The sequence below is a fragment of the Aulostomus chinensis genome, chromosome 15 (assembly GCF_037954235.1).
Source record: "Aulostomus chinensis isolate RoL2024-O1b breed Wild chromosome 15, RoL_Achi_v1.0, whole genome shotgun sequence".
Classification (NCBI taxonomy): domain Eukaryota; kingdom Metazoa; phylum Chordata; class Actinopteri; order Syngnathiformes; family Aulostomidae; genus Aulostomus; species Aulostomus chinensis.
In genome coordinates, this window is record NC_141334.1 from 26,893,984 (window position 1) to 26,921,911 (window position 27,928).

Below are 27,928 nucleotides of genomic sequence, written 5' to 3' on the forward strand. Positions count from 1 at the left end.
ATTAAAGCTCTTTGTCTACCAGGAGACGAGTAACCTCGCCTTTCAGCTACTCATTAAGTCAGAGTTGATGAAGACACCCATCAATCTTGAAGAGCTCATGAGGTATCCCCTCACCTCTTCCTCATGCCCTTGGATCTCCTGATGGCTATTTTGCTAAAATGAACAAGGTCACCATCCTCCACTATCTGCTAAAGGACAGGGTACCCTAACCCAAGGATGCCCTCTACATCCAGGATGGCAATGCCATCTTCCATATGATGTCCAACATCCCACCAACCTGTGAATCAGAATCAGAGAATCAGAATCTTTTATTGTCGCTGTACAGGGGGTACAGTGAAAATCGTTGAAAACAGCGCTCTTCCAGAGCCACCATGCACCACAAATTACAGATACAAAAGAAAAGATACAATAAATAACAATAAACAATGTAAGAACAGTAAAACAGAACAATAGAAATGTACAAGATGTAAATAAAAAAAGTGAAAGGTGCAAAAAGGAGATTTCAAAGTGCAGAGAACAAATAAAGGTGCAGTACAGGATGAGGTAGTTTGATGGTTGTTGATGGGGGGGGGGGGTCAAGACAGTTGTGTGTGTGCATTTAACTTAGTTTGTGGGTGTTGGCAGTCCTGATGGCCCAGGGGAAAAAGCTGTTTGTGAGTCTGCTGGTGCCGGACTTAATTGACCTGAAGCGCCTTCCCGAGGGCATCAGGTCAAACAGGGGGTGGGTAGGGTCAGCTGTGATGGCCTTGGTTCTCCTGAGGCAGTAGGATGAGGAGATGTGTTCCAGGGTGGGCAGAGGGCAACCAATGATTTTTTTGGGTGGTGTTTATGACCTTCTGCACCGCCTTCCTATCCTCTGCTGTGGAGCCAGCGTACCACACTCCTAGACTGTGGGTCAGGACACTCTCCATGGAGGAGTGGTAGAAGCCCAGCAGCAGCTTATGGTCCAGGAGTGTTCTTCCTGAGGATGCGCAGAGAGTGCAGCCGCTGCTGAGCCTTCTTCACCAGGGCCCTGGCATTGAATGTCCAGGAGCAGTCGGAGGAGATGTGGGTGCCCAGAAACCTGAAGGTGGTGACAGTTTCCACCTGTTCTCCATTTATGAGGAGGGGGGTGTGGTCCTGTCTGTTTCTCCTTAAGTCCATTATAAGTTCTTTGGTCTTATAGACGTTCAGGGTCAGGTTGTTGTCTGAGCACCAGCGAGACAGTTTCTCTACCTCAGCCCTGTACACTGTCTCATCCTCACCACGAATGAGTCCAACCACGGTGGTGTCATCCGCATATTTGATAATGCGGTTGGTTGGATGGGCTGGAGTGCAGTCGTGGGTGTACAGGGCGAAAAGCAGAGGGCCCAGGACGCAGCCTTGAGGGAATCCGGTGCTGAGTGAGAGTGTGGAGGAATGGTAGGAGCGGAGTCTCACTGACTGAGGGCGGCTTGACAGGAAGATTTTAATCCAGTTACAGGTGGGAAGGGAAATACGGAGCTGCAGGAGTTTATTGTGGAGAATGTCCGGGATGATGGTACTGAACGCTGAGCTGAAGTCCTTGAAGAGCATCCTCACATAGCTCTTCCCGGTCTCCAGGTGGCTCAGTGCTGTGTGATGCGTTTGAGCGATGGTGTCTTCCGTGGAACGGTTTGCTCTGTAAGCAAACTGGTGGGGGTGAGGGAGGGAGGGAGGCAGTCTCTGATGTGCTGGGAGACTGATCTCTCAAAACACTTCATGATTAAAGAAAGTCAGGGCTATCGGTCTGTAGTCATTCAGGCTGTCCATGGCAGTTTTTTGGGGGATGGGGATGATGGTGGAGGACTTCAGACATGTGGGGATGGTGGCATGCGTCAGGCAGAGATTGAAAAGTTTGGTGAGGATCCCTGTTAGTCGGTCTGCACATGCTTTAATCACCACCCCCGGGATACCATCGGGACCAGCAGCTTTCCTGGGGTTTACTGCCCGTAGATTTTTCCTCACCTCCTGCTCCCGGAGGGAGAGAAGTGGGGTGTTTGAATGGGGGGGGGGGGGGGGGGGGGCAGTGCCTGCAGGTGTCTGGTGGTGGTCTCAAACCAGGCAAAGAAGCTGTTCAGCTCCTCTGCCAGGCTGCTGTTGCTACTGCTGCTGGGGGGATGTGTGAGGGGGGTGGCCTCTGTAGTTGGTCAGGGCCTGAATGCCCGTCCACATCTGACGCAGGTTATTGTTCATTCGGTACCCCTCTATTTTGTTTTTGTAAGAGACCTTGGCCTGTTTGATGCCCCTTCTCAGGTTGGCTCTGGCGGTGCTGTGAAGAGCTTGGTTCCCCGTCTTGAAGGCTGGATTCCTGGCTCTGATCAGGGTCTGGACTTCATTTGTCATCCAGGGCTTCCTGTTGGGGAAGACCCAGATTTGTCTTACCTCTGTGACATTTTCTACACAGCTCCTGATGTAGAAGAGGACAGACTCGGTATATGTGTCCAGATCTTGGTCTTCAAAAATGCTCCATTCAGTGCAGGCAAAGCAGTCTTGCAGCTGGAGATAAGCGTTTTCGGGCCAGGCTTTGATGGTCTGATAAATTGGTGTTGTTCGCCTCCTGAGGGGCGTGTAGGCCGGGAAGAGGAGCAGGGAGAGGTGGTCTGATAGGCCGATGTGGGGGAGGGGGGTCGCTCTGTAGGCATGCTTAATATTTGTATAAACACGATCTAATGTGTTTTCTCCCCTGGTTGTGCACTTGACATGCTGGTGGAATCTGGGGAGAACAGTCTTAAGACATGCTTTATTAAAGTCCCCGGCGATGATGTGGGCGCCGTCCGGGTGAGCCTGCTGTTGTTTGTTTACCATGTTCAGCAGATGGCCGAGTGCTAGGCTAACATTAACATCGGGGGCGATGTAGACCGCAGTCACAATGGCTTCAGTTAGCTCCAGTGGTAGGTAGAAGGGTCTATATCTTACTGCAATGGCCTCCAGGTCCGGTCAGCAGTAGGTGTCGATTACTGTGCTGCCTATGCACCAGTCCTGGAGAACATAAACACACAGTCCTCCTCCTTTGCTTTTCCCGGAGGCTCCGCACCGGTCTTGGCTGTGGATGGTGTGGCAAGGTAGCTCCACTGAGGCGTTGGGGATTAGCGAGTGTAGCCAGGATTCACTAACAATCATCAGACAACATTCGCGGGTGAGACGGTTGTAGGTGATCTGTGACTGTAGCTCATCCATCTTGTTAACGAGGGATCTGGCGTTGGTGAGAAAGATAGATGGTAGCGGAGGTCTGTGTGGTCGCTTGCTGAGCAAGCAGGTCTGCCTGGCATCCACGTTTCTGCTTCCTCTTCATTTGCCGTCTCCGGCGCTTGCTGGTCCCGACAACAATCCAAGGGGCTCCCGCCAGTCTCACTATGGTGGGATGTTATGGGACTGTGAAAAGGCACTCATGACTTCAGTTTCTGCCCGAAATCCAATACCCATCAGGTCCTGGTGGCTGTAAATGGGGTTACTGTTGCATGGGTGTATCCAGAGAAGACAAAAAAGACATAGAATATACACAAGAATGCAGGGTAGTGGGGCGCCTCGAGCCGCTGCGTCTGTGCAATTATGTGACCTGTTTTCTCATGGTCTGGGGGGGCAATGAAGCAGCCTCTGGGATCAAGAAGAGGCTGAAAGCAATTGTGTGTGTCGATGGGAAATCCTATGAACTCACATTCAAAAATGGAAAAGTAAGTTGACAAAATATCACACTTGACCTTTGACTCTATTAGTACATCTGTTGTACCATTTATGACTTAAACAATTTGCTGAAAGCTGGGAGATGGGAGTGGGGGGGGGGGGGGCTACAACAATAGATGAACCTTAATAGGAATAATCCTAAGTCCTGTGTGGTAAGGACACCTGACACTGACATCCTGATGATCCTCCTCTACCATGCCAGCAAGATCCACCTGTCAATCTACCTTGACCACGGCTCTGGCAAACATCACACACTCATCAATGTCACAGAGCTGTCTGAGTCCTTGGGGCCTAAGCACCGCTGGACTGGCCATCGGGCATACCAGGCATTTGCCAGGTGTGATTTTGGGCACATGGGCCGTAATTGTTTTTTTTTTTAGTAAGTAATGGTATTAGTAATGGTATTAGTCATGATACCTATTGGTACACAAAACTCGTGGATCAGCCCATTAGTCATGATTGACTCTGGGCTGGACCAATTACAGCCGTGGGCCGGTGCCCCCTCCCTCTTGGGCCTCGGCTGACAATCAATCAGTCATTCAGAGAGAGAGGAGATCATCAAAATGGACAGCAAGAAATGGAACGGAGGCGCGAAAAAATTAGAGATAAGAAGAGGCAAGCCCTTTAGGCAGGTGCGGCTAAATGTGTAAAAATAATACATATGTTTGCTGGTGGCTGTATATCAACAGAAGCATCCAAAGTAGCTGCAGGTTACGATGGCGGAGGTGGCCGTCAGGTGGATGAGAAGGGGAAGCTGGAGGAGGAGACACCCGCGGCCTCCACCTATGCGAGTGGAGTGGAATCTGAACTTCAGGTAAGAAGTGGTGAACTGCAGTTTACCCGGGTCAGATATGGCTCAGGTTTGGGTGTAGTTTATTTTCGTTGTGCTTGCTAACTCTTAACACAGTCAGTAGTTACAAGTAGGCTATTTAACAATTTAGCTAACTGTGCATGCTAGCTAGCATGATGGGGTTTCTCTACTGCTAGACGGTTTCTATGATGTTATACTAGTGATAGTTATCGTAGTGCTTCAGTAATTTTATCTTGTTCATTTAGTTAGTGAAGTATAGTCTTTATTAGTTAGGTAGTTAAATATTTCAATGTTTATTACTTGATATAAGTAGGGGTGTAACGGATATTAAAAAAAAACCTCACGGTTCAGATCGAATCTCGGTTTTGAGTCACGGACCAGATCATTTTTCGGATCAGCAAAAAAAATTTAAAGTGGTTGGATTAGGGTTAAATTATCTTAAAAATGCACTTGGCTTTGATCTCTGTCTGTCTGTAATTATCACCATAGTTATGTAATGTAATAATAATGATAATAGTAATGATAATGGTCATAATATTAAATTCTTCAAACTTATACAATACTGTTCTACAGTATGTATATACGATACATACATTAGATCATTAAACACTGCACAGTATAATACACAACTACGCTCTGTAGTTCAATACAATACATTCTGCTCAATGTCCCACCTACAGCACATCTGATTGGCAAACTCTTGTGGACATTAATTATTTGTATTTTTTTTTAGTGTGGGCATGTTTCTGTTCAATTTAAAATATTTTGCGGTAAAATGTTCTTGTGGGCCTTGGCTAATTTCTCAGGGAAAAATGCGGGCCTTGAGGTTGTAACTCCTCAAAACCTCAACAAATTGTGTCGATCCTTGTTACACCAGGTTGATCCACCATCCCCAATGGAGCAGTGTGTGAGAGAGGAGATGGAAGAGCAGGAGAGAGAGAACCAGGGCATAGACTACTTTGCTCGCCCTGAGCCCGCCATATTACAGGCAATCTTAGATCACCACCCACAGCAGACCACCAGCAGTGTAGTTGTGATGAGGGTGTTCACCCATAAAGATGGCTCTAGCAGGAAGTGCCTCACTTGTTGCAAAGAACGCCATTCATTGTTCTGCTTTGTGTGTCTGGCATTTGCAAGGAGGACTGATACCAGCGCATTTATTACAGGCATGAGTGATTGGCGACATGTACATCTGCGTACAGAGGAGCATGAAAAGAGCACTACGCACCAGACCTGTGCTGAAGCTTTTTTCTTAAGGTGCTCAAAAAGCAACATCAGCAGCTTGTTCACTGGCATTCAGATGTCAGCTCATAGGGAACAAGTGAAAAAGAGACGCCAAGTTTTGGAGCGAGTAGTGGATGTGGTGTAGGAATTAAATTAATCGATAGATAGATCAGAAGTACTAGTCTTAGGAAGCATTTTGTGAATCACATAAGTTTCTGTGGCCATCTCCCACCAGGGAACAAAAGGACAAATGGTGACGGAGACAGGATGAAGGGCAGGAGTTGAGGAGCAAATGCTAAACAGGTGCTACAGTCATTGCTTTGATGGGGAAACCATTTGCCTTTTCTTTGTTGTTGAATGGTAAAAAGGCTGGGACATTGTAAAGATCAGCAGAGAACATTCAGCAAGAGTCTTGTCTCCCTGCTGCATGTATTAAAGAGACGTGATTCATCACACCGAGTATGTAATTCTTCAGAGAATTAGCAACTCTCAATTGATCTACAGGGAGAATTTCCCTTACAGTGGTCAAACTACTTGGGAAGAGGGGGCTGAGCTATAGGCAGGTGGAGAATGAGGCTGCATACACTTTGGATGATAACACCATCGATCATGGTAACTTTTTGGAACTGATTGTGTTATTAGGCAAGTATGATATCTGCCTTAGAGAATGTTTGAATGACTGTGTCGAGAAAAGCAGAAAGTTGCATCAGTCCAGTGGATCAAGAGGTAGAGGGTCTCTCATCACACTGCTCTCCAAAACAACCATTAACTTGGTGATTGATGCACTTGAGCACCTCACTCAAGAGAGCATCTCCAGTGACGTCCAGAAAGCTGAAATGTTTTCTGTTCAGTTAGACACAACTCAGGACATAACAGGTTATGACCAGTGTAATCCTTAGGTATGTTACTGAGACTGTGCAGGAGAGGCTTGTTGCCATGGTGAGGTGCGAAACGTATACAGGACAGTACTTTGTGGACTTGCTCTCAGGAGTTTTAGAGCATCTGAATCTGGACAAGGCCATGTGCATCGGGATTGCAACAGATGGGGCATCAAATATGCAGGGCCAGTACAAAGGCTTTTCAGCAGTGATGACCTCTCAGTGTCCAACTCATGTGCATGTGTGGTGCTATGCACATGTACTTAATCTTGTGCTTGCTAACACAACACAAACTGTCATTGAAAGTGGATCACTCTTCAGTCTACCTAATGACATCGCTGTGTTCATCAAGGAGTCCTATCAGAGGGTTAATTTGTGGGAGAAACAAACCCAAGAAGAGACAAGACACGGACGCTTCAGTCCAATTGGTGAGACATGGTGGTGGGCCAAGCATGATGCTCTCCAAAAATCTTAGGACATTTTGGAAAACCAGAGAATGGCCTCTTCATTGATACAGTGCTCACACTGGAAGCCATCGAAAAGCGGGAAAAAGAAAAGCCAGCTGTTTGTGCCAAAGCACGAGGCTTTAAAGAGTGTCTCTTGAAACACAAAACTGTGTTAACAGCACAAATTTTCCTCAGAGTGTTTGAGCAAACAACTCCATTGTCCAAGTACCTCCAGTCAAATGGGATGGACATCCTCTCTGCCCATCGTATGGTGACTGCCACACAAGAGAGCCTCAAAAGCATCGCCAGGGACTTCACAACTGTGAAGGCAGCTGCAGACACATTTGTGAAATGGAGAAATGAGAAACTGGAGGAGAGGGAGGACAACACAGACATGGAAGTGGGGGCTGCACTACCTGAGAAGAGAGCCAAGAAGACAAAAAGCAGGGCTGGAGAGATGGCTCAAGATGAGGTACATATCAATGCTGAGAAAGTAGATGAGGTGAAAGTGCACAACACCATCCTGGATATAGCTGTTGAGGCAATCCACAGACGATTTGTCACACATGGCACTCTCCTTGCTGATTTGGCATGGCTGGACCCCAGGAAGTTTGATCAGGTCAGAACTGTTTCTCTTCCTAGTAGTGCACTTCAAAACCTCAGCACGTCTCCTCAAATTTGACAGCAGGGCTACAGTGAATAACCTTCAGTCAGAACTGAAAAGTTTTGCTTGACAGTGGGACAGGCTTAAGGTATCACATGTGGATGAGTACAAGACCAGAACAGCAGAGGATGGATCTGCAGAATGGGAAGAAGAAAGTGAAACTGTGACCAAAAGCTGTGATTCTTGCAGAAATTGCCCACTGTGCTGCTGTCAAATACTCAGGCGGTTCAACATGCTATCAGATGCCTATTGTCTCCTTGGGCTTGCATACAAGTACCTGCTGACCCTCTCCCTGACTCAGGTGGCCTGTGAAAGAACATTCTCAACACTCAAGTTCATTAAAAGCAGACTCCGAAGCAGCCTGTCCGCAAACAGACTGGAGATGTTTATGCTGATGGCCACTGAAAAGGACATTCTCATGTCATTGGACTCCGACATGGTCATTGACAGGGAAGCTGAGAAGAGTGAGCCGTTGAGAAAGCTGCTTTTGTAGCCTGATGAGGTAAAATAAAATGATCAAAACACTCATAATGTATCAGATGAGATTAGATTAAACTTTATTGTCATTGCACAAAGTACAGTCCAAAGACAAAGTTTAGCATCTAATTTGAGTGCAAACAAGTAAAGTGCTCAGAAAATGCTTATATTAGAATTAGTGCATCTTAATAGGCCTTTATGCATAAGACACTAGGTGGAATAAATATAAGAATGAGGTATTGTATATACAAACAGCTGTTTTCTTCCTGCCTTTCTTCCTTCACTGTCTCTTATAGGATGCTGTCACTCATTTTTGGAAATGTTCTGTGTTGCTGTGCTGAGTGTTGCTGCTATGGAGGTCTAAGGAGACTGTTTGTTTAATGATGTTGTGAGTACACAGTCTGTGAAAACATCACCCAATCACAATCTGTCATTTATGCATTTTAGAATTCATCTAATCTTTGTTCTTCTCTGTCCTATTTTCAGGATCCCATCATACGTTCATTGTTTGTTCAGGAGGTTCCCCTAAGTCAGTCAGTATAGAGTATATGACACAACTATTTTCCCACATTTTTCTAGATACCAGTACTGTGTGGTGGTTAACTAGACCAAGCAGCCTTTTGGTTTCTGCTAAGTACTGTATAGAATAACAGGACTGGGAGGATGTTGAAATTTATTGGACAAGTACATATACACCAACAAGACAGTGTACAAGCATTGTCACAAGAAAGTTTGTTTTCATTCATAGGCTTCATTGTCTTCACCAATACCTGGTGGGCCGGTCTCGGCTCAAAAATGCCCGGGCCGATTTTTTGTCCCAGTCCAGCTTTGGGCCTAAGTACTGCTGCACCCTGCTGGGGCTCTATGTCTTCACCGGGGAGGACTGTACCAGCACTTTTAAAGGAAAAGGCAAGGTAAATCCCCTGAAAAAAAACTCCAACAGATTCCAAAACTCCACAAAGCTTTCAGGCAGCTTAGTGAGGAGTGGCTGGTATTGGATGAGCTTCAGCAGGCCACAGAGAGGTTCACATGCATCACGTATGGCCGAGCAAGGTTGACATCTGTTGATGCAGTAAGAGTCAAAATGCTACAAAAAATGGTAGGTGCTGTCCAAGTCCTGGAACGCCTGCCTCCCCCAAAAGTCTGTCTCGTCCCTCACGTACAGCGTGCCAATTACAGAGTATAGAGAGCAGACAAGGCAATAATCGAGAGCCCCAAACCATATGATCCAGACATGGGCTGGGAGAAGATAGGAGAGAAGGAGATGTTCGAACCTGTCTGGATGATTGGACCCATCCTTCCTCCTTCTCTTGTGGACAAAAGAGCAGGCAGCTCTTGACAGGGAAGCTGATTTCACCAGCAAAACTTTGTCTGTGGGTGAAGAGGAAGGGGACTATGAGGAAAATGATGAGGATGAAGAGCTGGGAATGGAGGAAATCGATTTAGAAGATCTCTTCAATGATGGTCACCTTATTAATAGTGAAATGGAACAATAGCTGCCAAGTAAGCATTTTCAGCCAACTTTTGGCCATAAATACATAAAAACAGAATCAAGATTTTGTCAAATATCAAAATAAACATTTTGTTGAATTCCTTGTGTCAGAATTGTATGGAAAAATGTATTGTCTCCATAAGTTTTTTTATATCAAAAGTTATCCCACTCATTTTGATTTTTCGAGTTCAGGTTAGTGCACTAAAGGTTTAAAAATGAAGCCTATCAGACATTAATTCAGCTTGGTACCTGCCATATTCTGAAAAAGACACTTCAAGGATAAAAAACAACAAACAAAAAAAAACAGGTGACATAAAAAACGCCGGGGGATGTGCGTAAACCCCCTTTTCCATCTAGACTATGGAGCGTCTTGCACAGATCCACAAGTGGCTGGGCCATTGTGAACAAGAGATCATGTTCACCTACGAATGCACACACTCGTATTTTCGGTTGGCAAACATGGTCGGTCATAGATGTATTAGCAGCGGTACCTGTAACTGTCGCTTCCAGTAAGGTCGCTGTGTGGGAGAGGACACAGACAGAAGCGTCGTCGTCGTTGTTGTTGTTGCTGTTGTGACCTGGGTATGAAGCATGACGAACCAAGACTTTCTTTCTCTGCTTCCATAAATTAGTTTTCTGGAACATGGCGTACAAAAACAAGCACGTGGCTCCCTTAGTTTTTGACAGCAGCTACCATAAGGCTTGCCGTCTGCTCCACTCTCCTCTGTCCAAGCCCAGTGCCACTTATTCTTCACTCCCCCCTCTAATGTTGATGCATCTTTACCAGGTTTAATAAAACTGGCCTCCATCCTTCCCCTGCATCGTCGTCAACTTTGCTAATTTGCTAACGTCGACTCAACTGGTAACGTCTGTATGTGAGTCGCTACCCGTTGTAGGTCACACGCGCTAAGTTGTGTCTGGTAATGACAATGTCAATCTACTCGAGTGTCGCACAGCTGTGAAAACCTGTTCAAGACCTGCCCTACTCTGCCTCTGATTGGCTAAAACTCCTTGGTTACCTTGAGTGATGTGATTATATCATTGGTAGTCGAAACTATCTATTTGCTTTGCTTTAAAGGTCACCTGGAATGAAAATCATCGTTTTCGTGTTTTTGGTGTTTATTCAACGTCCCCCAGTTGTGGGGAATACACACGAAGTGTGAGGCAGTGTCATAACCTCTGAAGTATCTCCCCTTTTTTGAATCGCTGTGGGAAAATGGACCAATGCGATTTTGGCTGAAGTGTTACGTCACAGTTCAGTCAGTGCCCCCCCACACACTCACACACACTGAACCCACTCCTTTCACACACGCCCCTTCGACATATTTCGGGAGGGGGCGATTCTGCGAGCGAGCCGAGTGAGTGCAGCTCTCAATGAATGCTACACACGTCAACATGCCTACACTTACAAACTATTTTCAAAATTAACAATTTAAATGATGCTGTGTTTCAAATGTAACTGCGTGTTCAGTTATTTCTGAGGCTACATTGTATGACTGTGACCCCACATTAGAGCTGATAATTGGCTGTTGACACGAGAGCTCCTGATACATTTTCCTGCGGGTCTAAGTTAAAAATGAGCCTTGTGTTAGTGATTGGTTTAGAGGGATCCCATGTACTTGGGAAACCTGCAACAAATAAAAATTATAAAACTACAACATCATTTAAACAAATCAGCATGATGCATATTTAAATCTTTAGTCTAATAGACCTACCAGTGTTTAGTTTGTGTTACATGCGTTAAAGGCATCTGGTCCTGTTGTGTCCCCTCCCTCAAAGTTGAATCTTACCTTCTATATTATTTTTTTCTCCATGTTGTCATTTAGCTGCTGACATGTTGACAAAAAAAGAGTTCAACACAGAAAGGTAGAGCAAGTACAACATGTTTGACTCTACCTAGGAAAACGTTCACAATGAGGTCACTAGAATTATGTATTGTAAATGCACAAGGATCTGTATAAATGCAAATACACATACATTCTATGTATACGTCCCTTTACACATGCACATTAGTTACAACTGAGAGAGGTGGGCAATATATTCACATTTCTCTAGAGTTTTCTTGTAGCATTCAACTGTCTGAATTTGTGTTGTTTGTCTTTGATAGATCAGAATTTACTGAATTTAATTGTGAAAACTTCTAATAGTTTGCCAGACTTGCAGAGTTTCGACTTGGATGTAGATCCTCCCATTACAATTAAAAGGTCAGCGGCATTTGTCTCTTTGTTCAAAGTAATCACCATCAGTTCATCATGAACTGACATTCTGCCCTCGATTCTAATAACGGGATTTATTCAATTTTTTACCTGCGTGTTGCCGTTTAACAGAGTTCGTGTTTCTGGTCGCATCTGTGGGACACACCTGCCTCTCCAGTGGATGTGGGCTCTTCGCTGTCTTTGAGTCAGTTGGCCACCGTGAGGCGGGCCGGGCAGTGCCGGTGGTCGGCGCTAGAGGTTCTTCCTGCCGCCTGGGCTTGTCGTGGTCCACTGGCTCTTCTCTGGCTCTCCGCGACCGGAGCCGGTGACTGTAACGGTGATGGCGCTCCCGTGAGGGAGGAGAGTGGGCGTGTGTTTTCTGAACAAACACCGAGTGAAGTGCTGTGGTCATGGCCGGGGTTTTCGACATCGATTTGGATCAACCGGATGTGAACGTCTCTGATGACGAGCTGGAAGACGCGGTAAGAGAGTTAGCACGCGAGCCGGCCGGCGGTAGCTAGCTTAGCTCGGAGGCCTGCGCTGCCAGCAACAGCGAGGCTTCCATTATCGGACAACCCCTCGCACATCTCGTTCCCGCGGAATGTGGAAACTTCCCATTCGGTTCCCGGTTCTCCGTTGTAAAAGACATTTTCAGGGACGGGTCTGGATAACAACAGAGCCAAATTCAGCTGTATCTCCAAAAACAGACTAGGACACCATTTAAAATAAGACAAAGTTGTGCGCCGGTCGTCGGACGTGTTTGGTGTCCTCGTCTGACCGCCGCCATAACCCGGTCACCGGAAAACAGTCGTGTTTTACTCTCCGGTGGATGTGCCGAAATGCTACATACGTCAACATGCCAGTTGATGGATTTTTGGGGGAAATTATATCAATAAACAGCGACTATTCACGCAGCTGCTCGGCCGGTAATGGAACCAGAGTCACTGGTGTTAGGGACGTTACCGAAACGTTCCTCCCCTATCAAGTTAAATGAGCACAAGTTTGGTTCCCTGCCAACCAGCTCCACAGTAACGGGTTTTACAAGAATGAACTTCCCGGGCTGTAAGAGCAGGACACCGGGGCAAGCTTCTCTAGCACCACCACATCTCAGGTACTAACGTTACCATGGTCAGGGTTGAGTATCCGGTCCCCATCAGGGCGACCGGTAGCCGTGACGGTAGCCCTGGATGGGCCAAGCGGTGCCTGGCTGTCAGCGTGTATCTGTTCTCTTGTTCCCAGGCTCAGCTCGGTGAATACATGGACCAGTGCAGCGGCTTTGACTTGTGAGTACCTCAACTGCTCCCTCCCGGGTTGCTGGAAGAGGGAGAACATGTTTTTAGGGGACTGGGGAAGTTCTCACCGGGCGTTGTGGATGTGTTCTGAAGAGTTCTAGAAATTCACCTGCCAGAATCCAACTGAAGCAAATGCATTCTGTCAGCAGAAGCAGGAGGAAGCCAGATTCAGGGCCACAGGGCCTCACAGAGTGCTTCCTCTCTACCACAAACAGGTTATAAAGTAATAATTCAGTCCCAGTCTGCATCCTCCTGCCTGCTGCCTGAGCTCTCAGGCTGCCCCCCCCCCCCCACACACACACACACACACAATCCACAGTTCCAACCCCAGTGTTTTCTGTGTGTGACCCCCACACGACATGTGGCCCACGCCAGGGTTCTAATCTAAGGTGGCGCTGCATCTTGACAAAAGCCTGAACGTGGCTATTTTGTACAGAAGCTTTCAGCTGCTTCCACATCAACAAGTTCTCCTCTCCAAAATCTGCTGGACAGGAGAACTTTGGTGGAAGAGGCCGGCCCAACACATGTAGCCAGCTCATGAGGGCCTCAAGGGTCAGCTCACACTTCGACCCTGCTAGAATTGTTTTCGTGTTATTTGTTTGCCTATATCGGCACTTTTCTTCTGTTATTTTTATTTTATTCTTTATAAATGGCAGCTTAGCTTTCACTGGCTGTTTGCGGCTGTGCTGACATCCTCTAAATCACTGGGATGGTTCCTGACGCAGAGGGAACCCTCTGCATGGGTTGTTGTTTCTTTGATTTGTACATGTACCGCCGTCAGGGTTCTTGCCCATCACTGCCGTTCACTATCAAGCATGTCTATGTACCTCAGTGGTAATGCTCCTGTTTCTTAAATGCAACTTTTTTCTTTATTTGTTTGTTTTGCCAGTAACATGGATGACTGTGAGAAGTTTGAAATTTCAGAGAACAGCGTGAACAAGGGAACAGAGCAAATCAGGCCCGAGTGCTTTGAGCTGCTGAAGGTTTTGGGGAAAGGAGGTTATGGAAAGGTGAGACACGCAAACACTCTTGGGCTTCTGAGTGCTCGCCTCCCTTTTCTCTTGAAGATGGTGTGTGTGTGTGTGTGTGTGTGTGAGAGAGAGAGAGAGAGAGATCTCGTCCCACACTCGCTCTTACTGTTACATTGTGAGAGAGGATATTTGAGTGGCTGGGGATTTATTTTTCTAAAATAAAGTGACTAGAAATTCCCCTTGTAAAGCACAAACTTCTGTGTTTTTCCCCTCTTTCTGCCATTGATCAGCAGCCCCTTTTAATTCTCACAAGATGCATTGAACAATTTTTCAGACATTTAATTATTGTCAATAATAAATCCACAGGACCCTTGTCTCCTCTGTGCTACTTAGCTGAACACAATGAAGACTAGCGGATGGCTCTGTCCAAAGTCATAAAATACACTTTTCTCAAGCAGTCTTTCCCTTCATGTATAGAACTATGAAAAGAAGATAATGCAAATATTGATATCAATGCAGTGAGGAAATCTATAAATTGTAATTTAAGAATCAGATACACACCAGGAACTACTTTCCTGAACGCGTGCATTGATCTGATGCAGCTCCTGAAAACTTTGGCCCATAAAACCAAACATTTGTTGACACCTAGAAGAGTGACTGCTGCTACCAATCATGGCCAAGTCTGTAAGAGAGGACAAGCGACATCCTGAACCTTTTAGAATCAGAATGCGCTGAGGAGGAACCGCTGCTTTTGGAAGCTGGGGGGCAAGACCAGCCTCTACCATTCATCTAGTTACTGTGCTATGCTAATGAGTGGTTAGCAGGTCGGCGTGGGTCTCGGCTCCATAATACACATGCGTAAAAGAGTGATGCGTCAAACAACCTTGCTGTCCAGCTCTGGAGAGGACGGCAACAAAAGCGTGTTTCACACAACAGTTCCCACGGTTTTTTACCTGTCAGATCTCGGCTCTCCAACGGTCTCCTCTTGTAATCTACCTGGACTGTCATCACTTGTATTGGACTTTAAGCAGTACTACTACTAGTACTGATTAGACTGCGACTGCTTGAATGGCCCTAAAAACATAAAACATGCATTAAAGGACTTATATGCGCCAAGAAATCATTTCTATGGTTTCACTCAGAGCTTTTTGTTATCACAGACTTGTAAAACTGCAGGAAATGTCCGACTGATAGTGCACACCTCTGTAATTTAGGAACTATTTTGCCAGATGCAGGATTTTTTGAAGTGGCTTCATGTATAATGACCTAGAAGTAATTTTCTGCTACTTTGAAATCATTTAGCATTGCAAAGTAATTACATTTTTGTAGACAGACTGTCATTTGTATTCCCCTTTGTTGTATATTTTGGCCCGAGTTGGAAGTTCCTTGGCTTTAAAACAGAGAGCAAGGACCCGTCGAAGGATCATGTGGGTGAACAGATACTCCAAACACGGAGTTTGGCTGGTGGGGGGGGGGGGGGCTGCAGGCATCCCTCCACACTCAGACAGGCTTCACACACAAGCAGGCAGCACCATCAGACACGGAACTTTGTTTTTTCAACTGCTTGCTCGGTGGAATCCAAAAATATTGTTGCAGAGATTTTTTTTCCTGTTTAATATTATGGCTAATTTTCTTTCCATAGGTGTTTCAAGTTCGGAAGGTGTCAGGTGCCACTTCTGGGAAGATATTTGCGATGAAGGTTTTGAAGAAGGTGAGTTTGAATCTGTTCCTCTGACGTTGTGTACATGGTCTGATATTAAGACGTTACTCTGAATTGGATGCTGCTGTGTTGACAGCATTTCCTAGCAGTCTGACCTGAATGAGGTCGTAGTCAGAGTGAGCAACAACTGCCTTGAGCACACATGGGAATCTTCCTTAGCTGCCTTATTGAAATGGTCCTACTGGAGTTCTTGCAGCAGCTTTGTGACACGCTTGTCAATCAGACTACTTGATGACGCCGGTCCAGCCTCCAGGAAGTGTGTCAACCTGGGCTCTGCAGTATCTGGGTGTTGGCTAGAAAAGATTCTAAATGAAACACGGTTGTACAGGACAGGTCTGACGTTCGGCGCAGTGTGTGGCTCCTGATGAAGTCAGGTGTACTCAGTCATTAGTCAGACTTTTCTTTCGCACCATGTCAGGTGGAATATGAATGGAATTTTCTCCAATAAACTCCTGCAAATTACTGAAATATTTTTATATTTAGAATAAGTTCTTGTTGGATCATTGCAGGCCATGTGAGTTTAGGAATTGATACCAAGAGAATCAGGAGGGGCTGCATCTGTCCTTCCAGTAAAAGTGAGCTTAGCTACCCCCTGGTGTACACAAAGGGTAGTACTGAAGCTTCCCCATCCAGTCCTCATCTGTTGGGCCCGAGCTCTTAAACACGGAGGTGACGCAGCAAAAGTTTGTATAGAGTTTCACGTTTACCGTGTGTCCCTACATGAACTCTTTTCTGTCCTGGTGACATACTGGTGCGTTCAGCCAGAACACCAGAAGCTAAAGGCAGACCACCCAAAAGAGCAGCAGCTGTCTTTTGCCCATGAAACCTCTGAGCTGCTGCCTGCTGACCCTGAGTTGGGGACTTTGCTCATATTCGTTCCCAGAAGCCTGCGGTTTAGAGTAATGACTGTGTTCATTGGCTTAATGAGAGGTGAGTGTAGCTGCCATGCTGGCTCTGCCTCTGCCGTTGATGTTGGTGCTTTGACTCAGCTAACAGGGTTAAAGTTACAACCTCTGTTGTGCTCCCTCCTTGACTCTACCTGATTTCCTGTCCCTTGCCAGGCCATGATCATGCGTAATGCCAAGGACACAGCGCACACCAAAGCTGAGAGGAACATTCTGGAGGAGGTGAAGCATCCTTTTATTGTGGACCTCATCTACGCTTTCCAGACAGGAGGAAAGTTGTACCTCATCCTGGAGTATCTTAGTGGTGAGCAGAGAGACATCGATCCACATTGAAGAACACGGATCAGTGTGGAGCGCATGACATGGATGTGGGTTTGACATGTGGCTGCAGGTGGGGAGCTGTTCATGCAGCTGGAAAGAGAGGGCATCTTCATGGAGGACACAGCATGGTGAGTTCGCCCTGGTCCCTGTGGTGCTGTATGTCGCTTCTCATGACCGATGGTGACGTATGGTCTCACATTCTGTCCATAGTATTGATCCTCTGGTCCCGCCGGAGGGTGGCGTGTGTGCAGGGTTGGGAAGAGTAGCCAAGGATCGTACTCGAGTAAAAGTAGTGCTGCTTTTAAAATAATATTTAGTATTTAGTCTGAGGACAGACGAGCTGCTGAGGTGGAGAAATATCCCCACGACCCCATCAACATAAAGACCAGTCCTTTCGTCATCACCTGACGCACGACCAGCGATGCTGCCGCGGTGGTTAGAAGTAAACTGATGCATCGGATATAAAGTGATTAAAATACTGTAGAACAGCCAGCAGAAAACAGCAGATGTAATCGAGTAAAAGTTGCGTTGTTTCTTCACAAATATTCTCAATTAAAAGTTAGATGTATGTTGCACTAAAGTACTGGTCCCCTAAAGCTACTCAGGTAGTTGTATGTGAGGAAATGTGACGCGTCTCTCCCCGCCTATGTGGCTGCGTAGCTGTGGCACAGTCACCTAAATGACACTGCGGTGGGTGACTGGAATGTGGACGCACAGGAGGAAATGAAGTGATGGCCAACAGACAAGGAGCAGTAACCTCGTGCTGCATGTTGATTCCTCTCCTGACAGCTTCTACCTGGCTGAGATCTCAATGGCGCTGGGTCACTTGCACCAGAAGGGCATCATCTACCGAGACCTGAAGCCCGAGAACATCATGCTCAACAACAACGGTACCTTCATCAGACACTCAGTCTGTCGCTGGCTGGAAGGATAGCATCTCATCTCTCCTGTTCCTTCCAGGACACGTGAAGTTGACAGACTTCGGTCTATGCAAAGAGTCCATCCACGACGGGACAGTCACTCATACTTTCTGCGGTACTATTGAATACATGTACGTCATGCAGATTGTGGAGAACAGCTGTGTTGGTGACATTCACCACATCTGCTGTGTCATGTGGTTGCTTTCATGTCTCCCTCAGGGCTCCGGAGATCCTCATGAGGAGTGGACACAACAGGGCTGTGGACTGGTGGAGTCTGGGGGCTCTCATGTATGACATGCTGACAGGAGCAGTAAGTGCACACCCATGGTCTTTTTGCTAAAGTAAGCTGAACTGTCAGTCACAGCTCAGTGGCCATAAAGGAGCTCATTTATGTTGGAGACACTGGCTGAACTCTTGTGCTCTGGACTTCACTCTCTCAAAGCCTCCGTTCACCGGTGAAAACCGCAAGAAGACCATCGACAAAATTCTGAAATGCAAACTCAGCCTCCCGCCTTACCTCACCCAAGAAGCCCGGGACCTCCTGAAGAAGGTGAGCCATGAGACACCCCCGACTGATGCCTCCCTGTGTGTGTCCTGTCTGCTCAAACATGAGGTTTTTCCTTTCAGCTGCTGAAACGGAACGCCTCACTGCGACTGGGAGCGGGACCAGGAGATGCTGCTGAGGTCCAGGTAAACCGTTCCACTCAGACTGGAGTCACTGTCACACACCCCTCGATCTTCAGCTTCAAGAGTAGCCTGCCAGTGTGTCGGCTGCTCTTGGTCAGCCTGGACGATTTTCATGTTAGTGAAGATCAGTTGTAGTCGCTGTCATGTTACTGACAGCTGTTATGATGGCAGTTATGTGACTGTTGTTCCACCTGTTGCTGACAGGATCACGAATCATCAGGATCAGTAGGTCTGGATCATGCAGGATCCCAGACCTGCTGCTGCCTCTTCAACGAAGCTGTCTCGTGGTCATCCTCCCCTCGTCCCCAAGCTGCTAAACACGCCGCTAAACACACGCTCACCTGTTTTAGTTCCCCAAACATGCAGTTCTGAGACTTTGTATTGTTCCCAAGAAGCATTTTCTTTCACTGGATCACTCCTGGGTCACTCCTCAGTCGCTCAGTACTGTTGGTAAAACTCACATCTTTGTCATTGATGCAACGGCAGCCTGAGAGATTTTCGGCGCATTTATTTTTTGTGCAGTCAATTTCTCTGCTATATAAATGAGTTTCTTTGTCATGGAATGTTGAGCCTGTGTGTTTACTGTCTTCCTGTTACTACTGGTGGTGCAGTGCCCAGTGAAATCTAACCCATCCGGTGTAATCCTCCCCACTAGGCTCACCCGTTCTTTCGGCATATAAACTGGGAGGACCTCCTGGCTCGAAGAGTCGAGCCTCCTTTTAAACCCTTCCTGGTGAGTTCAGGCGTGCTGCAGCAGTGTCCTCCGTGACCTGCCCCGCAGAGACCTTTCATGCACCTCCTTGTTTTGGCAGCAATCGGCTGATGACGTCAGCCAGTTTGACTCCAAGTTCACCAGCCAGACTCCAGTGGACAGCCCCGACGACTCCACGCTCAGTGAAAGTGCCAATCAAGTCTTCCTGGTGGGTGACAAGAGCTGAAGTCTCCTCTCTCTACTGCACAGCCAGCTCACAGTGCTGTTCTTCAGCAGATCACTTTCACTCACATGCTGGTATCAACAAAATAACCTCACAGGGACAGTAAACAGGAGGACTGTGGGGCTGGCGACCTAACAGGATTATAGAAATGCTTTTATAGCTTAATTAACAGGGACAATTCACAATACTTGGAATGTATTAGATAGCAACAATGGCAGTTTCACAGAACAGTGAATCCCAGAGTGCTGGACAAGGTAGGCAACCATTCCAGAACATTTCTGGCTTGCTGTCATTCACACCTACACAGGAATGCTGGTAGGGGGGTGGGGCAGGAAGTCAGATCTGCTTTTAGCCTCAAGAAGATCATTCCTTTTATACCCTTTTCTCACTGAAAAACGCGTGTCAACCCGCGTTTGCTCGCCATTAAGGCGCATTCAAGCCTCCAGAAGATCCGGGTCTGAACTCCCGCTGTGAGGCTGCGTGCCTGTGCTTTTCTCTCTCTACGTCATGGCGCTGACAGGTCATCATTACACACAAACGTGCGCCGGAACACTGAGATGTAAACAAACAACAACATGGAGAGTCGAACGTTAGCGTTGTCGTTGCGTGCATTGCAATGTTGTCTCTCTACAAAGCAGACAAACTCGGCCCAGACTGGAAAATGTCTGAGCGCCACTGCAGCGAAGGAGGATGGAGTTGTTGGCTCGACAGGAAGGGAGCAGCAGAAGCTACAGGTGAAGCCTGACAGGCGGCACAGAGACACAATCAGGATGCCACAGGAAGGTCGCCTGAAACCTGGGAGGACGCGGGTTGCCTTTTTCACACTGCAGGCGAGCCGAGCCGCTAAACACCCGGGTCGCTTGGCGAGTCGGTCCACACGGGTCGAAATGCTGAGTCGACCCTTTCAGAGTTCTGAAAAACCCCTGTTGACCTGCGTTTTTGGTGAAGTGTGAAAGGGGCTTCAGATGCAGTGTTCTTCGTCATTGAGCACCTCTGCTAGCAGGCTTGTGCAGTGCTCCTTTTATGGTACTGGGAGTTTACACTCAGACATTTTGTCAGCCAATCAGATTTCAGTGTTTTGGTTGAGCCAAGTGTTAATAATTGGAGAGGGTCATGGTGCCATGTGATCTGAGAGGCACTGTGGCCTGTACTTCTGCTTTTCTGTGGACAAACAAACCCACACAGAAGCTCAGGAAATGGTGTGTTCATATTAAAACGGAGCACCAGCTAACCCGTCCTGCTGAGTCCCACTGCCTCTGCTGGAAGCTTCCCTCCCCGTTCCCCCGTCCTGCATGACTGGCTGGACTCAGCGGGTCATTGCTCATCATGACCTCATGTCTCTTTCTCTCTGTTTTGAACCCCTCCAGGGTTTCACATACGTGGCCCCATCTGTGCTGGAAAACGTCAGGGAGAAGTTCTCCTTTGAGCAAAAGCTCCGTTCACCACGCAAGTTCCCAGGAAGCCCGAGAACACCTGTGAGGTGATGACTGATGTGTTTTTTCTCTGGTTCCCTTCAATTCCATTGAACCAATGAACCGACCTCTGTTGTCCCTGCATGTGTTGCCTGCTGGCTCAGATTTCTAGGGGTCAATGAAGGAAACCTGGCGTTAATCAGGTTACTTAGACTTAATGATCCGACAGGAAGTTGATTAAGTGTCTCCCGTTTGCCTGGTTTACAGTCCGGTGAAGTTTGCAGGGGGGGACTGTTGGCCCCGGGGACCCACGCTGACCACCACATCGTCCCTGCTGTCTGCAGGCAGCTCCGCAGAACAGCCCATGGAGGTGTTGAGCGTGGAGTTCATGGACACGAGCAGCAGCGGCACCTCTGAAGCCTCGGCGCCACTCCCCATCAGGCAGCCGTCAGGCCTGAGCGCAGGACCCTACAAAAAGCAGGTCTACCCTCTGAACTCCAGGAGACCGGAACATCTCCGCATGAACCTATGACATTTGGCGCTTCAAAGAACATTCAAGAACTCTTCCAATTTCTTTTCTTTCTTTGTTTCAAAGAAAAGTTCTAAGTTGGACTGACACTGTCAACCGCCGTCACCAGCTCTTCCAGCAGCGCCTTCCTTCCCCTCTCTAGGCCTTGTGAATCCTGGTGACCCAGAAGCTGGGCCTGGTCTGCCTGTTGACTGGCTTTGCTTTCCTCAACATGATTTAATGGTGCTCTGTTATCATGTCTGTTACTTCTAGTTTTATTGACGAGCTGCTGTCGACTAGGGCTCGACGGTGCTGGCGAGTAGCAACGTTCTGATCATGGCTTCACTGGCCAATGTGACAGGGTTGGCTGGGCCCAGGAGCATAGCCACGCTTCTACCACTGCTCAGAACACACAGGCTTCTTCTCCACTTCCCCCGGTGACCATGTCCAAGTGTCCTTGACCAAGATACTGAACCCCTAACTGCTCCTGATGGCCCTGTGATGGACTGGTGACCCGTCCAGGCTGAACCCCGCCTCTCACCCAATGTCAGCTGGGATAGGCTCCAACCCCCCACCCCTGGCAACCCTTAACAAGATAAGAGGTCTAAAAATTGGATGGATGGACTTAGTTTCTCCTGCTCAGCTGCTGTAAACGTCATCCAATCACACTATTCTGCAGAATCTCCTCCTGCAGTCTGCAAATCAGTCTTCATATCAGGGGACGCATCCAGAGAAATACGGGTGCGTCTGCATTGGCCGATAACGGCCTGCTGCGGGTGAAGTGATGCGTGGAACAAGGCTGAGGGTTTCACATTGTCACTAGGTAGAACTGTTGGCTTCACAGTGAACTCAGTGTCTTTTTGGAGGAAGAGTTGCCTGCTGTTGTCACTGGAGCATGTGGTCAGGAGTGGGTGGAGCATGATGTGCAGGAGAGCAGCTATAAAAAGAGCAGTGCAACCCACAATCAATTCCAGATGCTGGTGCTGCTTTCCTGGTCCGACTGGAGTTGTGTAGCGATCCTGTCCAGAGGCGTCATTCCGTTTCTTTGTCTTGAATGTAAACAGACTCCAAATGCCCTTTTGTTTGTCACTTAAATGTCCTGCGCTGAGTCTGAGGAACCCTGTGGCGTCGCTGCTCGCTCGCATGGCCTTGCTGCTGTTTTCATGGAGGGAGACCAACAAACACGGAGTCACAGCGAGCCCAAATCTCTGCTCTGCCAAATTGATATCACTGCCTTTTATTGATCTGTGCTGCAGGCGCGCGCTCCACGGGGTGGGGGTTGACCCAAACTTGTATGAGGGACCAGAAATGAGGTCCTGGTTCAGCTGGGGAGTGTTTGTGAGACTTGACGCTGCTATATGAGCCTCCTGAGTGAAGCCAATCCCAACCGTCGGATGCACATTCTAGTGATGCTAATGGAGCGTCAGCATCTGCTACCAAACTTGGTGTTTTACAGTTTGACCAAATCACTGTTAACAATGAACCAAATGAGGTTGTTTTGGAGTTAAAAACACTCTGGACTTAGTTTTGCCTTTCTCTTGATTCCCCTGGCTGGCGTGCGTCAGGCTGAGCAGAATGGTTTTAATGGTTTAGCGCCACCATGACATGTCGCAGCCGTCACTTCGCCTTATTCCTGTGTTTATTTCTAATATTTATTTGAGGTGCTGTTGTGTTTCTGCTGCATCCCTCACACTATGCAAACTAGCTATTTATTATCATGTGTTACTCAAATCAGGCAGCAGAATGTGAGAATATTTGATTCATAAACTTGTACGGTAGAATTTTATTCTATTTACACAAAACACATCCTGGAGCTTTTCTCAGATGCAGCTTTTTATCCAGGAACAGGACAGCAGCCTAACGGTCCGATTTGTTTCAGCACGTTTGAGATGTTGCTTGAAACCCGAACTTGAATCTTTTGCGGTGCTTAAAGCAACAGTGGATTGTAGAATGCTAGTTCAGTGCTCATGTGTTCATTTCACCACTTCACCGTGATAGAACGCAGGCGTGAGGTTTGTCGTCTCTGAGGGAACCTGTCCAGGTGATGGACCTGCTCGCCCAGGTGTGGGAGGTACAGCTAATCGAGCTTCCTCCAGGTGGGACGGACGCCATCTGAGTTCTCAACGAGTCACTGAGCAGTGAGCCTACGTCTGCCCCTGAGGCTGGGGACATGTACCTTGTACCTAACGAAGCCCATTAAAAGCTGTCTTGTTGATGTTCTGGCATCTTACTGATGAATTTCCACAGCTTTTCCAAACTCTGCTCACCACGATGCATTAATAGATCCGTGTCTGTCTTCACCATTGCCCTCCCAACTTTGACCACAGAAAAACACGGTTTGACATAAACATGGAAATCAATGTCATGAGATTTTCCCCAATTACATGTTAATGTCCAGCTACTTGAACTGAATCCCTCCCCAGGGGGCAGGAGTGGAACCCAGATCACCACCTCGTGCTCATGTCTCCCAACTGCACATCAGGAACAGGTTCTGATCCACCCCCGTACACCTGAGCAGGAATATGAATAAGACTTCAGTACTCCATTTTTTTTTTTTATTCTTTACTTTTAGGCTCAGCAGAAAAAAAATCCCATCTCATTCAAATGCAACTCTTCATTTGGACATTAATGGGTTAAATGGATAAAAATGGGAGTGACATTTCTGTACATAATAAAATAGATGCTTCTCCCAGTCTTTGGTTTTTGTTTTATTTTATAAAAAGAGGCTCCATCACCTTCATAGAAAAATAATTTACGTGTAAATCAATCTGAGTTACATCCTTTTATCAGACAAGAAAAATAGTCCCAAAATGCTGCCCGTAGATTTGTCGTGTGTGTGTGTGTGTGTGTGTGTGTGTGTGTGTGTGTGTGTGTGTGTGTGTGTGTGTGTGTCCATTGTCTGGTCCAGTGGGATTACTCCAACTTCCGAGACACCTTTACAGTGTTCTAGTTGTCACTTCTATAATCCCACTTTTATTTCAGCTAAAGCATAATTCTGCACGATTTCAATCAGAAAAGTAATAAAAAAAAAATTAGAAGTGGACCTGATTTTGTTTGTTGCACGTTTCATCAAATGTGTGATTACAAAATGCTCTTTAAAATACTTTATATATTTCTTTTGTCTTCCGTATTTACAGTAGAAGAAGCAACCTGCCTGAGACCCCGGGAAGAAACTTCGTCCTGCTAACAAACCCAAAAGGTGAAAAAGACGAGGAAAAGACTTAAAATACATGAAATAAAGGTGTGAAAAGAGAGGAAAAAAACGTTGTTGTCGAGGGCGACTGGCAGCTCCACCCTCCAGCCAACACGAGTCAGTGTCAACGTCATTTGGGATTTGATAACCATATAAAATCACACACTTGTCTCCCAACCACGTCGCTGTCGCTCAGTAAATCTGCAGGTGTGGAGACGTGGCGCCGTCCCTCCATTTGTAGACCTTCTCGGTGATCACGGTGCGGCACAGCGGGCAGCTCTTCTCCCGGTTGAACCACAGCGCGATGCATTCGTCGCAGAATATGTGCTGCGGAGAAGCCACAGCCAGACTTGATCTACAGTACTTGAGAGGACGCCAATGAGAAACACTCACAGGTGGGGCGGTACCTGGCAGAGCAGCGCCCGGGGCTCTCTGTACTCTCCCTGACAGATGGGGCAGACGTCTCCAGCCTCGCTGCACTGACTCCTCGTTGCTGCTGTGCCTGTAAGCTGAGGAACAAAGTGCATCTGGTTCCTGTTCCTCTCCCTCTATTTACATTATTACAGAACTAAATCACATTTCTGCTTTAGCAGTGGCTCCAGCTGCCTCTGCTGCCATAGAAGGCAACTACAGGGCACCAGTTGGTTCAGACCTGAGCGGTGCGGCGAGCCACTCGAACTCCACAGATCAGGACGGAAGTGAGGAGCCATGTTACTTTCACTGTGGCGACATCCTTCACCCGTAGGTGGTGATGTCATGCCTGCGCAACTTCAAGCAGCAGCAGCACAGCCTTCTAAGGCTGCTGTCATTCAGGTGCTGCAGCAGAGACTGACGCGCGCTCATGAAGGCTGCAGCTTTGAGTCAGCGTGTGGAGAAACAGCCTCATGTCTCTCTCCGGCAGCCAGAGATCACACCGGAGGACCACCACGTTTTAGGTTACTAGTTAGCGCTCTGCTGTTGGCTGAACAACGGAGAGCATGGAGGATGGGCGCCATGATGCCTGTTCTCCAGTTATACAACTCTGCCCTTCGGGTGCACGACACACGTCAGTCAGCGTGCAAACATGGCATTCCAGGTGTACCAGTTTGGAATTCATACATCACACAAAGGGGCCACGAGGTAAACAGCCTCACCGCCGCAGTACCCAATTCACTGAGAAGAGCAGCAGCACGCCGCTGAGCACTGACCTCGCCCTTCAAGAATATTCTGACAGACCTCAGCAAGGATGTCCACTGTCCATAGAGCCCTAAAAGCTGCAAGACAGAAAACAAAGAGTTAAACTGGAAGCAAGTTGGGAACTGGAACACGCGTTGCCGTGCAATGTGTGAGCTCTCACCTTCAGCACGAGGTAGAGCAACGCCAGCAAAACCCCCAGTGTGAGTCCGGGGGTGCTGTCAGCCTCCTGGTAGGTGACCAGGTAGCGGAACCACAGTGGTACCGGAGCCGTGAACTGGTGGACCTGACCCAGCTCCTCAGTAATCATAAGCCACCGCCCCTGCACACACAAACACGCTACACTCACAGAACATCACAGAAGCGCAACATGATTTTTGCTGAGTCATCAGGAAGGAACCCGCCTCTCACCTGGGCCCTGTAGGTCACCAGGGACACGGGCAGCAGCAGAATAAGGCACTTCATCCCCATGAAGAGGAACTTTATTATGAAGTTGGTGATGCCGACTGCCCACAAAACCTCCCAGAATCCCAGAGGCTCGATGGTTGGGTTAAGGAACAGGAGGCTGGAGAGAGATTAGTGTCATGACACGGCTCAATCATCCACAGGCATCTAAGAAAGTGATCCAGGGTTACCAGTGGTAAAGTGTCTCAGTGAGGAAAGTGTAATAAAGCAGGAGGGTGGAGGAGACCACCAGGAGGAGCAGCCAGACACACTGCAGCTTGGCATGGCGGTCCTGAGCGAGCAGAGGAGAGTGTTAGCCATCAGGGTTATTCCTGCTATTAATCAGAGGTGTTCGTGCTTACCTGCAGAAAGACTTGAGTCTGAATGCCTTTATTCACATACAGAAACGTTGTGAAGAGCCCAACTCCGACCGCTAGTCCTGCAGACAGAGGAGGACACGTTAGACCGTCTGGTGAGTCACGCGGCTGCTGTGGAGCCGTTTGTGTCTACGTACCAAGCGCGTGTTGGATGACTAGTTTAGCACACAGTATGACGAGAAAAGGAAGACTCTTCTGGAGCCACCTGAGGAGACGGCGGAGCTCCGACAGGGAGGCACTGGGTTCTCCAGAGTCCACATCAGAGTCAGGTGGGTCAAGATCCGGCTCCAAGCTGGAGTGGTGCTGTGCCCTTGTATGTCCATGGGAATGGGAGTGGCTGTGGGAACCGATTCTGGACCTCCTGGATGAGGCGCCCCCACTGGACTCTCCGGTTCCACCAGTCATGGGTACCTGAACCTCGCTGCTCTCAAGGGGGGCGGCAGCAGTAGCGGCGCCGGTGGGAGGGGTCCTGGCGACCAGCTCTGCTTGCAGTGTCAGTGCTAAACCATTCCTTGCGTGAGCGCCCTCCTGGCTCGGGTTGGGCTGCATTACAGCAGGAGACTCCCTCAGCTTCAGAAGTCCTCTGGAATCACTCCTGCCACAGAGCAGACCTGCATCACACCTGCTGCCACCAGGAGCCAACAAGCGACTTGGCACTCATAGTTGGACTCACACTGCTCATTAACGACACGATTAGACAGCCTATTTGAAAGCTGTGCAGTTGGGAAGTAACGCATTTACTGCGGTGTTACATTCCCAGCATTAGCTGGCTAATTTGGTAAGATTATACCGACTTACCATCAGCAGGGAAGGAGTTAAACTACACGGACCGGTCCTGAAACCTGATCCTGAGAAACGTCACTGATGTTTCAGAGGGACTATATCGGATATTTACAGGAAATGAAGTTCTAAGCAGGGACGGACGGTTTCCTCCTCCAGAGCTGGGGGTCGTTAGCATTAGCAGCTAGCATGTTAGCTCCAGCGGGCTAATGCAGCAGCAGTGAAGGTGTCGGCTCACCTGTCATTCTGCACACGGAGTTTCATGGTAAAGTCTTAGTCTCCATGTAACCCGATGTCCGAGTGGCCGAGCTAAAGCTAAAAGAACAGCAAAACTAAAGTTAGCTGTCGGTTCTCAAGCTAAGCCACTAGCTGCTCCTACAGACATATTGACGTTGACTACGACAGAGGACGTCGGAACTTCT

At 47.8% G+C, this 27,928-nt stretch overlaps 3 protein-coding genes across 13 annotated transcripts; 1 reads left to right on the plus strand and 2 right to left on the minus strand.

The window, feature by feature from the left end:
- Window positions 1–15,148, minus strand: LOC147249309 (uncharacterized). 8 transcript variants are annotated; one of them, XM_086225737.1, is made up of 5 exons: window positions 15,085–15,148; window positions 12,035–13,182; window positions 10,165–10,309; window positions 9,456–9,552; window positions 8,221–9,242 (listed from the first exon to the last, which is right to left on the minus strand). In XM_086225737.1, the coding sequence occupies exons 2-5, from the start codon at window positions 12,296–12,298 to the stop codon at window positions 9,044–9,046; spliced, it is 705 nt and encodes a 234-aa protein (XP_086081863.1). In that variant the 5' UTR covers window positions 12,299–13,182; window positions 15,085–15,148; the 3' UTR covers window positions 8,221–9,043. The 8 variants fall into 8 exon arrangements, 2 of the variants coding, with proteins under 2 accessions (XP_086081863.1, XP_086081862.1); XM_086225736.1 differs by lacking the exon at window positions 15,085–15,148 and adding an exon at window positions 13,270–13,417; XR_015119421.1 differs by lacking the exons at window positions 8,221–9,242; window positions 10,165–10,309; window positions 15,085–15,148 and adding exons at window positions 1–277; window positions 13,270–13,417.
- Window positions 12,013–24,359, plus strand: rps6kb1a (ribosomal protein S6 kinase B1a). 4 transcript variants are annotated; one of them, XM_086225734.1, is made up of 15 exons: window positions 12,013–12,350; window positions 13,108–13,151; window positions 14,085–14,170; window positions 15,774–15,842; window positions 16,913–17,060; window positions 17,148–17,205; window positions 17,867–17,967; window positions 18,038–18,128; window positions 18,217–18,307; window positions 18,440–18,547; window positions 18,625–18,687; window positions 19,340–19,417; window positions 19,497–19,604; window positions 20,987–21,099; window positions 21,299–24,359. In XM_086225734.1, exons 4-15 carry the CDS (start codon window positions 15,825–15,827, stop codon window positions 21,561–21,563), a joined length of 1,242 nt encoding a protein of 413 aa, XP_086081860.1. In that variant the 5' UTR covers window positions 12,013–12,350; window positions 13,108–13,151; window positions 14,085–14,170; window positions 15,774–15,824; the 3' UTR covers window positions 21,564–24,359. The 4 variants fall into 4 exon arrangements, with proteins under 4 accessions (XP_086081860.1, XP_086081859.1, XP_086081858.1 ...); XM_086225733.1 differs by having other exon boundaries at window positions 12,013–12,979; window positions 14,050–14,170; window positions 21,299–24,357; XM_086225732.1 differs by having other exon boundaries at window positions 14,050–14,170; window positions 21,299–24,357.
- Window positions 24,094–27,928, minus strand: rnft1 (ring finger protein, transmembrane 1). The gene is made up of 9 exons (XM_086225735.1): window positions 27,745–27,928; window positions 26,864–27,321; window positions 26,712–26,788; window positions 26,541–26,641; window positions 26,317–26,470; window positions 26,069–26,227; window positions 25,920–25,985; window positions 25,140–25,241; window positions 24,094–25,059 (listed from the first exon to the last, which is right to left on the minus strand). The coding sequence occupies exons 1-9, from the start codon at window positions 27,768–27,770 to the stop codon at window positions 24,925–24,927; spliced, it is 1,278 nt and encodes a 425-aa protein (XP_086081861.1). The 5' UTR covers window positions 27,771–27,928; the 3' UTR covers window positions 24,094–24,924.

Excerpts from the sequence above, each read along its gene's own strand:
- rps6kb1a (XM_086225731.1), top strand. The coding sequence starts at position 12,994 with ATGGTCAGGGTTGAGTATCCGGTCCCCATCAGGGCGACCGGTAGCCGT. Across the intron at positions 17,206-17,866 it reads TTCATGGAGGACACAGCATG|CTTCTACCTGGCTGAGATCT; the intron begins GTGAGTTCGCCC and ends CTCTCCTGACAG. Across the intron at positions 19,418-19,496 it reads CTCCTTTTAAACCCTTCCTG|CAATCGGCTGATGACGTCAG; the intron begins GTGAGTTCAGGC and ends TTGTTTTGGCAG.
- rnft1 (XM_086225735.1), bottom strand. The coding sequence starts at position 27,770 with ATGAAACTCCGTGTGCAGAATGACAG. Across the intron at positions 26,471-26,540 it reads ACTGAGACACTTTACCACTG|CCTCCTGTTCCTTAACCCAA; the intron begins GTAACCCTGGAT and ends ATCTCTCTCCAG. Across the intron at positions 25,060-25,139 it reads CCCGGGCGCTGCTCTGCCAG|CACATATTCTGCGACGAATG; the intron begins GTACCGCCCCAC and ends GCTTCTCCGCAG.
- LOC147249309 (XM_086225737.1), bottom strand. The coding sequence starts at position 12,298 with ATGTCGAAAACCCCGGCCATGACCACAGCACTTCACTCGGTGTTTGTT. Across the intron at positions 9,553-10,164 it reads ACTGGAAGCGACAGTTACAG|ACAAAGTTTTGCTGGTGAAA; the intron begins GTACCGCTGCTA and ends CTTCACCCACAG. Across the intron at positions 9,243-9,455 it reads GGGTCCAATCATCCAGACAG|ATGTCAACCTTGCTCGGCCA; the intron begins GTTCGAACATCT and ends CTGCATCAACAG.